The sequence below is a fragment of the Mixophyes fleayi genome, chromosome 11, assembly GCF_038048845.1.
Source record: "Mixophyes fleayi isolate aMixFle1 chromosome 11, aMixFle1.hap1, whole genome shotgun sequence".
NCBI lineage: Eukaryota > Metazoa > Chordata > Amphibia > Anura > Limnodynastidae > Mixophyes > Mixophyes fleayi.
The window spans coordinates 41285718-41300263 of NC_134412.1; the positions used below are offsets into that span (position 1 = coordinate 41285718).

At 39.7% G+C, this 14546-nt stretch overlaps 1 protein-coding gene across 1 annotated transcript in view; it reads right to left on the minus strand.

Annotated features, from left to right (window-relative positions):
* Window positions 1-756: 756 nt before the first annotated feature.
* LOC142106596 (serine/threonine-protein kinase SBK1-like) overlaps window positions 757-14546 on the minus strand; it is an 80264-nt gene continuing 66474 nt past the window's right edge. Inside the window, exon 4 of the mRNA XM_075189602.1 lies at window positions 757-6493. Coding sequence (XP_075045703.1) covers window positions 5879-6493 — 615 coding nt within the window. The 3' untranslated portion in view covers window positions 757-5878. The remainder of the gene's footprint in view (window positions 6494-14546) is intronic.

Here is a 14546-nt window from a genome sequence, read left to right on the forward strand (position 1 = left end):
TGCCTTATAAAAGCTACAACTAAACAACACATTGGCGTTGTCGCTCTGTTACCACAATACTTCGTTATGCTACTAATATAGCAGTCTAGAGATCCACCTATTGACTCAACTTGAATGTGAAAATGTGAATAAAGTAGTGGATACTAGTAATATAGGGTCAGCAACCTTAAATCCAGACAGGAGAATAAATGAAGTGAACTAGTGTTTGACTAAATCTTGTGAAATCTGTTATATCTATAATAATTATTGTGAGTGCCTAGTGATATTTTCCTAGGAGTATATAGAGCATAGGAATAATTATGCCCATTTGGGGATGTATCTGAGTACCCTTATATTGGTACAGTTAATGCAGTTACAACAATCTAAATTTGCAGTTTTTAGAGAACTGTAGTAAATATATGATGAAAACTGCTTTATACTAGTAGAACGATTTCAGCTACAATGAGCAACAGGGACCTGTAGGAGTTATAAGATACCTATAGAGGGCTCTAGATAGAAGCCGCCTCTGACTGTATTTAAGTTTCCTTGGGATTGCAATAGATTGTTGCAAATAGCAGGGAGCAGCAATTGCTGTTTAGATCTATAGAGGGCTCTCTGTAAGAAAAACATCATTCTGTGGACTTGAGTATTTGCATTGTAGCACAATCATTAATTAACTGAGCAATATATAAGCATTAAACACGAAAGAAAATAAATCAAAACGGAGACAATATCAATGTATCAATACTATTTTTATTTATGAAATAGAAGTGGTAATTTATTTACATATTGTCAAAATCACGTCACAAAAGCACTATAGGTTTTAATTTTATTTCGCGAAGTAATCCAATAAGAACCAGGTTTTGCTTAGATTTCAAATGTCATTAAAGATATATTAATTTTTTAAAATAATTAGCACCTCAGAGTGCCCCAGTATACAATCCTTGGGTTCTGGCATTCATGGTAATGTTGCACATACCCCCTACCAACACACCTATATTGATGCAGGCCAAGTACACCCCTTCATGGCAACGGTATTCCCTGATGGCAGCGTGTATGCAACACCCGCTGGAAAAAAAAATTAATTGGAAAAAAAAGGAATTCCCTGGCTACTTGCTTGCAGTGGAGGCCCAGGCTCTGGTAATTTGCCCAACTCACCCTCCCTCTTGGCGCCCCTGATGATGACTAAACTAATGTACTATATATCAACAAGATACCAGTTCGAACTTCTCAGACCTAAATACTATTGTACATGGACACTTTCCACAACTTTTCACTTTCAATGATGGAAATGTCACATCTTGATAGCAGGAGAGTGGAATTGTTGTGTGCAGGCATTTTTTACGTACTTGTGTTGGAATTATGGCTGTACCACACCTATATCATTTATTTATTTAAATTTTAATGTACATGTTATTTATTTGCTGAACCAAAACTCACTTCCTACTGGAATCCTTCCTGCCATCCTAGAACTGTGTGACGATAGACACAAGGTGGACATTATGAACAGAGAGACAGGCGACAGAGGTGGGGAGACCTTGGGTGTGTAGATTAGGCTAACAGGCAATGCTTGCGGGATCAGCATGTTGTGGTGGAGAGGGGACAGATATGGCACTAGGTGTAGGTGGCACAGAGATGGTGAGAAGACAGGTGGGGGACTAAAATGGCTTCCCATATAATTTACAAGTACCTAATGTACCCAACTTTATGTAAGGAAAAGAAAACAAACTAAAGGTGTGGTATAGATATGTCTTCACATTATAATACTGTAATAAAATTATATTAATGCAAATCCGGTACCACTCTTTATACCAAGTGTAACAAAATGTTCAAACTTAACATATACAGTACCTCGTAGATATACATTTAGATAATCCAGCTAATTATATCAATTGGTATATCTGATGCTTAAATGAGAGCACACAAAAGGTTTCTCTTTAAAACTCTACAAAGATATATGTATTTACAAAAGGAAAGCTTTGAATTAACAGTGCATCTAAGGCTTTTTAAGATAGGATGAGTATATTGTAGATTATTTTTTATTGTAATCTGTTTTTGTTGAGAAGGAAACAATTCACAATAATATCTGGATCAAATAACATAGTCTATCCTTAAATCTTCACAGAATTCAACCAATAAAAACAAGACAACGGTGAGTAAATACATGGACAATAAAGGAGTTGGGGGGAGAAGCTCAGAGAAAGAAAGTGGTAGCTGGATAGAGGAGAACTCCTTGAGGCAGCAAATAAATCAAATAGAAGTAGGACAAAATATATGTATTTTAACAATCCATAGTCAGCATTGAAAACTTCTATCCAGAGAATCTTAATTGAGTTTAGAGTCTTCATTCTCAAGCCATGAGTGTGCAGAAAGAAGGTGGTTCTTTAAAAGGAATCCAACATAATTAGTGCTGTGTATTCTGAGAATTCTTGGTTGGATGTAGCAAATTAAACTATTCCTTCATACTCAGGGGATTAGGGGATTTCAGGTGTACCGGAATTATTGCTATGGCAGAGTTATTAAAATGTCATAGCTATCATTTTTTATACTTATAAATGAGAACATCTGGGAGATTGAACGACCAGAAATCTGGATCTTCAGGTATTTAGCAACCCATGATTTATTTAGCGTAATCATGCACTTTATACCAGAAGGGAATTATGAGAGGACACCAACATGAGCCCAAGACACCTGGCTGCGTTTACATATTTGAGACAGGCATCTGTACCAGCAAGAGAGAACCTTTTACTGTGTCTCCAGGAGAGGCCTAGTTTTTCATGTAGAATAGAGAAGGAGCATACCTTACCATCCATTACTAGTTGACCACTCCTGATCATCTTGCCACTGCACCATTAATAAAAAGCTCCTGGCAACAGGCCGGGTGTGAGTTCTGGATTATCTACCAAGGGGGTGAGTGGAGATGGCGAAGAAGATATAAATTTAAGATTAGGTATTCTAACCCAACAATGAAGTGTAGGATGGTGGGGTGGGAGAAGTGAGGTATTTTAGATAGCCACGAGAGTACAGTAGAAGGAACTCCCATTGTATGGCCTTCAATCTGAATCCATTGTTTGGAGGCAACAGCTCTAGTCCATTCCAATATTCTGTTGATTAACTTTCTGATAATATTTAGCAAACAAGGGTAGTTGAAAGCCTCCCTGTGACTTTTGTCTATAGAGAATATTTTGATAAAACCTAGAAGGCTTTCCTGCCCCCAAAAAAATCACAAACTAGTCTCTGGAGTTCAAGAAAATATTTGGGAGAAATGTGAATTGGGAGTGTTCGAATGAGGTACAAGAGCTTCGGTAGAGTGTTCAATTTCACAACATTTATTCTTCCCAACCAGGAGAAGCCTGTGGATCGCCAATGTCTAAAATCCAAGCGGAATTTAGAGATTAGAGGAACAAAATTGACCTTATGCAGATCTTTAGTTAGTGAAACACAGAGGTACTTGATGTGGTCTCTGTGTCAGGTGAAGGGGAAAGAGCCCTTGAGACCCTCTAAAGTGTGTGAAATAATTGAGAGGTTCAAGGCTATGAATTTAGCATAATTGATTTTAAACATTGACAGTTTACCAAATTTCTTAAATTCTAACATTAAATTTGGCAAGGAGATCATAGGGTTGCTGATTATGGCCATGAGATCATATGCGTATGTTCCATTCCTCCTACTCGTACCACTTACACATCAGGCTTGTTTCTAATAGACCTTGTCAAGGCTTCTATGCAAAGAACAAATATTATAGTGGAAAATGTGAAACCCTGTTGGTTACCATTATCTATAGAGAATGTGTCAGAAAGAGAACCATTGACTTTAATGCCAGCCCTGGAATTCCTATAAAGGGAAATAATTCTATGTAAGCAGATAGAACTTACTCCTGTGTTCTCCAGGATTCCAGTAAGGAAATGCCAATCTACTCTGTCAAAGACTTTTCCGCATCGGTCAATATTAATAGAGTAAGAATTTGCTAATTTTGGAATGAGTACATTAAATCAAAGATCTTGGTGGTGTTGTCTTGAGCCTCCTGCCCTGGTAGAAAATCAACTTGATTGTATTAGATCAAGTCTGTCAAAAGATTTTTAAATGGTTAGCTATCATTTTTCGCAAATAGTTTCAAGTTTACATTCAACAGAGATATTGGTCTGTAACTGAAGGGGTGGGAGGGGTACTTACTGTCTTTGTGTAAGACAGTTATATAAGCTCAAAGTGATTGTCTAGAGAATCTTTATAGATTTTAGCTGCACAGGGTCTTCATGCATGTTATTATCACTGAATTGCACTTATTACATACAGTCATGTCCAAAAATTTTGAGAATGAAACAAGTATTAGTTTTAACAAATTTTGCTGCTTCAGTGTTGTTATACCTTTTTGTCAGATGTTGCTATAGTATACTGAAGTAAAATTACAACCATTTCATAAGTGTTAAAGGCAATATTGACAATCACATTAAGTTTATGCAAAGAGTCAATATTTGCAGTGTTGACCCTTCTTTTTGAAGACCTCTGCAATTCGCCCTGGCATGCTGTCAATCAACTTCTAGGCCACATGCTGACTGATGGCCGCCCATTCTTGCCTAATCAATGCCTGGAGTTTGTCAGAATTTGTGGGTTTTTGTTTGTCAACCCGTCTCTTGAGGATTGAACACAAGTTCTCAATGGAATTCAGGTCTGGGGAGTTTCCTGGCCATGGACCCAAAATATTTTGATCCCCGAGCCACTTAGTTATCACTTTTGCCCTATGGCAAGGTGCTCCATCATGTTGGAAAAGGCACTGTTTGTCACCAAACTGTTCTTGGATGGTTGGGAGAAGTTGCTCTTAGAGGATGTTTTGGTGCCATTCTTTACTGATGGCTGTGTTCTTAGGAAAAATTGTGAGTGAGCCCACTCCCTTGGCTGAGAAGCAACCCCACACATGAATGGTCTCAGGATGTTTTACTGTTGGCATGACACAAGACTGATGGTAGTGCTCACTTTTCGTTCTCCGGACAAGTGTTTTTCCATGTGCCCCAAACAATCTGAAAGGGGACTTATCAGAGAAAATGACTTTACCCCAGTTACCCTAGTCCTCAGCAGTCCAATTCCTGTACCTTTTGCAGAATATCAGTCTGTCCCTGATGTTTTTCCTGGAGAGAAGTGGCTTCTTTGCTGGCCTTTTTGACACCAGGCAATGCTCCAAAAGTCTTTTCCTCACTGTGCGTGCAGATGCACTCACACCTGCCTGCTACCATTCCTGAGCAAACTCTGAACTGGTGGTGCCCAGATCCCCCAGCTGAATCAACTTTAGGAGATGGTCCTGGTACCTGCTGGACGTTTTTGGCTGCCCTGAAGCCTTCTTCACAACTACTGAACCTCTATCCTTGAAGTTCTTGATGATCCAATAAATGGTTGATTTAGGTGCAGTCTTATTAGCAGCAATATCCTTTCCTGTGAAACCAATTTTGTGCATAGCAATGATGACTGTACGTGTTTCCTTGCAGATAACCATGGTTAACAGAGGAAGAACAATGATTTCAAGCACCACCCTCCTTTTAAAGCTTCCAGTCTGTTATTCTAACTCAGTCAGCATGACAGAGTGATCTCCAGCCTTGTCCATGTCAACACTCTTACCTGTGTTAAGGAGAGAATCACTGACCTGATGTCAGCTGGTCCTTTTGTGGCAGGGCTGAAATGCAGTGGAAATGTAATTTTTGATATAAAGTTCATTGTCATGGCAAAGAGGGACTTTGAAATTAATTGAAATTTATCTGAACACTCTTCATGACATTCTGGAGTATATGCAATCATAAAAACTGAGGCAGCAGACTTTGTGAAAAGCAATATTTGTGTCATTCTCATAACTTTTGGCCATGACTGTATAGTACTCTACTCAGCTTTATTTACACTAAAAACTGCATTGTGCCTATCTCAGCATGACATTTTTATTTTTTAAGATGGCATAATTGGAGTTTATAAATTTATCCCTGTTATTTTTATTGTCATGGATAACTTTCCATGGTAATTTGAGATATTTCATAATTTCTGCAGAAGAACACCTCTTGGTTGCGTCTGGGGTAAGCAATTTTGTCAGCATTTCTAGTGCTTCTTTGCTAAATACCTTCCACTGGCTAGGAAGCAGAAATATCCTGTTACTTCTATGCCATTTGGTGTAATGAACATAATTTTTATCTGATGAGACTGCAGAGGCCCATGGGAAATACCCTGTCAATAGGCAAAAAAGAAGCACCCCAAATGCCCAGGTATCTAAGCTTTCTTGTACAACTAGCTTATCTGCAATTCCAAGATTGCACATTTCTGGTGCTGTATAAGGCAGATTTTCAGGCATCGATTCCACAGATGTTCCGTTTGAGCATGAGAGTCCAAAGTCAGTCAGTTTAATCTGCCGACATTCTTGATCAAAGATGAGAATATTTTCAGGCTTTATATCACGATGTACCAGGCCTTTCATGTGCATATACTCCAAAGCACTGGAAAGTTGTATAGCACAACGTTTAACTGGGTTTTCTGGCACACCAGTCTAAAGACAGAAAATAAAACAAAGATTGGACAAGTGCTAAATAATTCCACTGAAACTGATATTACTTACAATCTAGTGCTATCTTAATATACTGTAGTTGTATAACGTACATATGGGATATGATTGCTCATACTATTCTATATAGATAACAAACAACTAATATATTTATATCTATATTTTAAAAAATATCACACATTTTATTAACAAAAATATTTGTAACAAATTACAGAGATATAGGAAGTCATTACAATCTTGACTAATTAAAGATTAACTATATACATTTTCAGGTAAACATCATATACAAAATCTAAATTGAATATAGCAGGCAGGGGGTGTGTACAAAGTCTCCAGTCCTCCACTGGGGGCCTGGTATTGGGGAATAGGTGGGAATGTAAGAGGCTGTGGACCCATCAGAACTGGATTGTGGGTTGTGGAGAGATACTGCAGGGACCAATGGCTGCCTATTAGTCCAAGAAGTCACATTCCCCACTGATCTCTAACCCAGCCTGGGGTGGAGATCAGCATGCCCACGCACAGTAGGTTGCTTTTACAGCACTTGCTTTTGCAAGCAGCCTACGGGGTGCGGGAAGGGGGGGCATAGGAAGCAGCAACATCGAGGCCTGGAATCCTCTCTGCAACTCTGATGATGATGATGTTCAAAGAACCACATAAATAGATTCTACTACTTTACAGTTGTTTACATAAAAAAATTAAAACCATAAAGCTATATATAAATTAGTATACAAAATATATGTTGTGAACATAGAGAACTTACAGCTATTTATAAGGGTTAACCAATCACATCATTGTGGGGGATAAAGCCTAAATCATAACTGCACTGTAAATACGGTATATTAATTGAATCCATAGATAAATTGAACTACTGCTGTGTAAAATGTGAAGACAGAAAGGCTGTTGTATGTGTATTTGATGGCTCTGCACACTCCAGTGTGAGAAGATAGGAGTGTCAGCTGTAGGAGCTTCAAAGAGCCCCAGCTGTGAGATATATCCTGGCTTGGGATGGAGCTTTGACACCTGAATAGACTTTTAGCATGGTGTCTGGCTCAAAGAGCCCATGTGCTGACTTGGCTATATGTGATATAGACAAAATAATTCAGTTTTAATATATGCCCCTTAAAATCAATAAAAGTAGTGACCACATATTCCTCAATAGCATGATGAAGGGCAGCTCATATATCAAATTAAGAATTCTGCCCCACAGAGAACTTAAGGAAATGAGTGTAAGCTCTAAGAATACACAGTATTTAGGCGTGTTTGGTATCAGAAGATGGACAAATTCATAGGGGATTTATCAATGATAAAATTGGGTCTGTGTGACGCTCCACAGAAAAGTTAGGCCACATAGTAGAATTGGGTAGTAAATCAGACAACATACAAATGGTGATTGAAAAAAGTATCACAGACCACAACCCCCATGAGGTGGGAAGGTGTAAAGGTGTTTTTAAAAAGCTGAGACCAGTTACAACAAATTGTTAGTCTTTTGGGAAAATCAATCCACATTAATAAGCTGTCCATCTTCCTAGCCAATTTCCCATGGCACAGATTATACTACAATGTAAGTTATACTCTGAATGTAACCCTTTTTATTTTAAACTGCTTTGCTTGTGTATGTTATGTCAATTTATTAATTGTTTTTTTATATGTGAATGCCCTGTACTTTTGTATCATTAGCCATTAGCCTGTTAAGAAGAATATAGCTAGACTAAGTTAACCCTTTCAATGGCGCTGTGTGATTTGTTGATATATTTGATTAACAAGCTTAGTGTGTGCTTGCATTTACATTTGTGTAACAGTCTGGAGGTGTCCTGTGGGGCCTTGTTAGCCTGTGGTAGCTTGAAGCCTTGTGTTCCAGTGTGGGACAGTATATTGGGGTTCTATTGTCCATATTCAATAGGTGGTGGCAAAACTGAAGTGTGTGGGGGTGTGAGTGCTGTTTGGGGGCAATTCAGTAAGTAGTGAGAAACTGCGGGCTGGAATCGTGTGCAACCTCATACAGCAAAACACCCAAGGTCACGGCAGCTGGGAGCGTGTTTGTGACAAAATATATATTATGAATTCAGATTTTTATTATTATTTTGTTACATAGAATATGTAAGTGAAAGGAAATTAACATAACCTCTGCAGCGTACAAACTCAAACATCACATATTTCTGTACATTGTATTGCACAATTACTATTTAATTACTGAATTTAACAGATTGAAGAAAAAAATCCTTCAAGGTATGCAAAACAATTCTTGTCTAAGTCCCATAGTTTCAGAATACATTTCTATAGATTAATGGAACAAATCATTCTCGTCACAACCAGAAAAGATATATGTAGAGAAAAACTAGTGAAGAATTTGTAGAAAACAACACTGTTAAACATAAGGATACATCTATTATGCTTTGGGTTTGTGTGGCAGCCAGAGGCTCAGGTCCAGAATATATTCAAGTAATTATTAGAAAATCCTAGAATTTAATGTCTCAGAATCACTGAAGAAATTGAAGCTGAAAAGACATTGGATAACAATCCATATCAGATCTTGGAATGTTCGTCACTCTCCACATATTTATTAAAAATCTCAAACGTGAAAAGAAGATAATTCAAGTTGGAAGAGTTCTGTTAGAGTAGGGGAAACCATTCTAAATCAAGAATAGGAAGTCTCTTAATTACAAAAAATGTTTGGACGCTGATTTCTGCAAGCGGAGGCATTATTAAATACTGATTGACAGGCTGCCCAAGACACGTGTCTTTTATTTTTTTCAATCTGTTAAATTCAGCAAATGGTAATTGATCATTAAAATATGCACACAGTTCATATTTAAGTGCGTACCCTGCATATGTTGTGTTAACTTCTAAATAATCTGCAAAACATGCAACTTCAAACATTTGTATACAATTGTAGGTCCTACATTATCTAGTATATAGATGAAAAATTCCAGGCTGCTTCCAACACATGTTTTGTGTTCAGCTTCCTCAGTAAATAAAAGACACAGGAACTAGGGCTGTGCAGTATATATGTATTTATATATGGCGTAAACATTAATTATATATTTTGCTCATTCATGGAAATATTCACTGTTCTAATTGCACTTTGCTGTAATCAGAGAGTTTTTATTGTAATTGATGTTGCTCATGACCTCTTCATTTTTTTAAAATGCTTATTTTATTTAACCCATCTTGTAACTTAAATATATGTAAAATATAAATCAGTGCTTGATATATCATTATGTCAACCTTAATGTATGTTCCTTATTAGAGTAATGCCATTGTTTCTACAAATATTTGATCAATGAATCATTGACTCCATCTGCCAGTATCCCATTCATGTTCATAAGACTTTTCATAGTCTATAAAATGAATGTGATGCCTTGTTTACTATTACATTTCACCCTGAAACTGTATATTTACAAATAGACATATACAAACTACACAGTACATACATACATGCATATTTGCATATATACTAGAGATGAGTGGTTTGGAGTCTGTCAGAGGCAACCCACGAGCCACTTCTGTTTCGTGAGCAAATTTCGGATCTCAAAATGAGGCAAAATGTAGGGGTTTTTTTTTCAGGAAAATGTCAGATCTCACAAGTTTTTGGTCTATCTTTAAATTATAGCCATCCCTCCTGTTTTCATCTGCCCTTTTAGACGTGTGTGGAGGAAAGTAGATGCAGTGCTCCAAAAATTGCATGTAGAGAGGCTTAGACAGGGTGAAATAGGCAATTTAGATAGCAAGCAAGCTGTCATTTTACTGCAGTTTATTTATGTAGAGGTCAGTCTGCTAGAATTGTGCACTACTCTCTCGCTCTCACTCTCTCTCTCTCTCTCTCTCTCTCTCTCAATCATGTATATACTGGTATAGACATCTGAACTTGCTTTTAAGATACAAAGTGTTTGAAGCTAAAACTAATTTTATGACGGGTAGTATCAGTTAGTATGGCATCTGATGTATTTTGTAGAGAAAATATAGGGTGTTGCAGGACCCCTCCAAAAATAAAACAGATATATTTCTTCCTTTTAAAATTTCAAGTCTTTTTCTACCAGTCATAGCAATTGTTGTGAGGGCAATCAGTGACATCTTCTTTATTAAGTGGGCAAAAACTAGGGTGTTGGTAAAGTGTGAGAAACAGCACCCCCCAAAAACAGATATATTTCATAATTTCCTTCTTTTAAAATTCCATGTGTTTTTCTACCAGCCATAGCAATAGTTGTGAGGGGCTTCTTTATTAAGCGGGCAAAAGCCAGGGTGTTGGAGTGTGACCAGCAGCATGCCCCAGAAAAAAAATGTTTCTTAATTTCTTTCTTTTGAAATTCAAAGTCTATTACTACCAGTCAAAGCAATTGTTGTGAAGGGCAGTCAGTAATGTCTTCATTATTAAGCCAGTAAAAACCAGGGTTTTGGTGCAGTATGAGCTGCAGCACGCCACAAAAAAATATATATATACTTTTTAGCAACCGATTGTGTTAAAACAGCAGCACCTCTGGTGGTATTGAGGTACTGTAGTTAGATACAAGATAAAGGCAGTCCTAACAAGGGGTCCTGCTACTGCTTCTACTATACACATACTAGAATATCCATTGCAAAACAGAGTGTCAATTACAGTCATGCATCTTCCTTAACTTCACATTTACCACATCCTCACTCAGAGTGTAGGTCTGTCACTTTCACCTCCAAAACAGCCAAATCAGTGCCTGAAAATAACACTGAGGCTGAAGAACAACTTGGACACTCACAGAATCCTGAGTAGAGTTTAAGAAGGGGTATCCATGAGTGCTATATGCGAGTGACTATTCAGATTCTGCCACTGTCATTATACAGCAGCCTCCTTCCCAAATTTCCCAACCATTTGGAGATGTAAGGATGGTTAGTAATGATAATGATTTAGACATAATAATTGAGGATGCTGCTTTGCAACTTGCAAATGTGCAAGAGGATGAGGGGGATAATTGTAGATTTGAAAATTAATGTGTTGTACTTGAATGAGATAATGAGTAGTTCGATCATGATTTTGTTGAAGTAAGGCAGCCACCAGTGGTACCACCTCATGCCCATGATAAGTGCATTTTCATGCCAGAATATAAGATGAAAAAATCACCTCTTCTGTTTGGAAATATTTTTATTCCAGCTCAGGCAACATTTTTCAAGGTATCTGACAATGCCTCGTTGATTACCTGTTAGAGGGTTGTCAGGAATTTCCCCAGGCTTACTTAGATGACATTGCTATCTTCAGTCATACGTGGGAGGACCACTTAATGCAAAAGTCAGAGATCCTGAGGAGAGTCTGGCAGGCAGATTGTTAGTCGTGGCGGCCGCGGGCACCGCCGCGACTCTGTGAGTGTTCCTCCGTCACTATGACGACTGGGACGTCACTTCCTGTAGCTTCGTCGCGGTTGCCTGGGCAACAACCGGGACGCTGGGGAGCTTCTGGCGCCGTGCCCGGCCAGCTGTCAAACAGGCGGGTGCGTGCGCACAGGTGATTACAGGGCCAGCCATTCAAGGCTGGGTTCAGTCAGCCAATCAAGGCTGATTAGAGATCATGGTTACTGCTGGCACTCTGCTATTCCCATTGGCTGCAGGCTCTGCATGTTCATCATTCTGCAGCTGAGGACACATTCTAGTCTGTGTCCTGATTGGCCATCTGTACTATTTAAGGCAGTGAGGACTGGGCCTCACTGCGGGTTATAGCGTCCTATTTACAATTCTGCTGCCTGCTTGTTCTCTCTGTGCTTGGTGTTAAACCTATGATAGATTTCCTGTGTACGACCCTCGCTTGTTCCTGGACCTTGAACCTACGCTTCTGACCCTGACCATTTGCCTGAAACCGGATTCTGCTCCTCCGCCAGTGCCCCTGACCTTTCGCCTGTCCCTGGATTCCGAACCTGTGCTTGTGACCTCTGACCTTGGTTTACTCTGTACTTTAGGCTGTCTGCTGCCGGCATCTATTCTGCCTGAACCCCACGCTGCTGTCCGCCAATCACTCCATCCCTGGGTTCTCCTTAGCCGGTATACGATTCTCGACCCTCTGTCAGCCTGCGCCCAAGTCTGTCCCCACCACTAGGGGCTCCAGAGAACACCAGGATTTCGGAGTAGACTCCGAGTTTTGTTGTGCTGGCTGGGGAGTTCCTAACACAGATATTGTTGCTGATTTTGTTTTGATCCTGGAAAGAACTCCAGCATTGAAATTATATGGCTTATGCTGTACTGAGTAGAGGAGAGATTGTCTGGCCGCATGGCCGGGATTCAGCAAGTCATGATATCCATGTGACTGAAGATCCTTAAGCTAGTGGGGTAAAGGACAGATAATGTGTTAAACCTACTTGGCATTTATTTACTACATGCGTATGTAATTCTAGTGATTTTTTTATTACAAAAAATCTACTGCTGTACCTTTCTAACTGCATTTCCCTGAGTGACTATAGGATCCATAGAAGGTACTGGGCCAAATAACCCTGGTATCTTCACAATGGCCCTGATTCATTAAGGAATGTGCTCTTTTTTTTTTTTTTTTTTTTTACTTAAGTTTTCTTCTGGACAAAACCATGTTACAATGCAAGGGGTGCTTATTAGTTTATTATTTTGTACATAAGGAAAATACTGGGTTTTTTCCTAGATCAACTTTAAATTTCAGTGTTCAAATAAACAATCAAGTGTCACAGAATTTAGGAGGGATGCCACTAGCTGCTATTAGTGCAACTGCACAGGGAGGCACGGAGTCTATTGTATCCCCGGTATTCACCAGGGACCTCAGCACAGTAATCGGTGTAGCAACAGTAGGGGACAGGCGTAGTCAGATGGTCCATGTCAGAGCCAGCCGAGCAGAGTGGTACACAGGGAGGATCCAGAGAGTAGTCAGGTCAAGCCAATAATTGAACCAGCCAGGTAATAAGGTACCAAATCGTAACACAGCAGAGTAGTAGAGAACAAGCAGAGTCAGAACCAAAATATGCAGGAACAAAGGTAAGAGGAGACGCTGGAGCAGGCAGTAGACCAATACTCTGAAACCCTAATGGTGCCAGAGAATCCTATATTAACAATAAGGTGCACCCTGATTGGATGAATGAGATTCAGCGGTCAGACACGCTAACCGCCGACAGGTGAGCGGGGAAAGCGTCCCGTTGCCTAGCACCTAGTGTCAGTGCGGAGACAGCGCCTGACATGAAGTATTCGTGTGCTACATGAAAAAGAGCCAGCATTTTCCTTATGTGCAAAATAATAACTGTCTTTAACAGGGCCGGATTAAGGGAATGGAGGCCCCTGGGCTAAGGGGGCCTCCATTCCCCCGTGAGGGCCCCCCCGCCTCGTGATCCGAGCCTCCCCCCCTTAGCCGAGCCACCCCCAAGGCACTTACCTGCTTCTCCTGGCATTGCAATCCTTCCCCGGCGCGCTGTACGCTCTTTACTGAGGATATCTCGTGAGAGTGAGACTCACGAGATCTCCTCAGTAAGGAGACTACAGCGCGCCGGGGAAGGACCGCAGTGAAAGTGCTCAGCAGCATTAATCGCGCCAGGGGCGCCCCCACCCCCGACCGATCAATACTGCTGCTGAGCACTTCCAAGGGCCCCCTGGATGCCCGAGGCCCCTGGGCTGTAGCCCAGTTAGCCCTAGGGTTAATCCGGCCCTGGTCTTTAATGAATCAGGCCCAATATGTATATGTATTGAACAGTGTATGTGTGTGTGTGTGTGTATATATATATATATATATATATATATATATAATGTATATGTGTGTGTATGTATGTACATGTATGTATATATGTATGTGTAGATATGGACAAAAGTATTGGGACGCTTGGCCATTACACCAACTGGGATTTTTGTAATCATCATCATCAGCTATTTATATAGCGCCACTAATTCCGCAGCGCTGTACAGAGAACACACTCACATTAGTCCATTCCCCATTGGAGCTTAAAGTGGGGATTGTAATGACATTGTATTCAAACACATACACTTTAATATTGAGTTGGCCCCCCTTCTGCAGTGATAACAGCTTCCACTCTTCTTTGAAGGCTTTTCACAATATGTTGGAGTGTTTCTGTGGGAA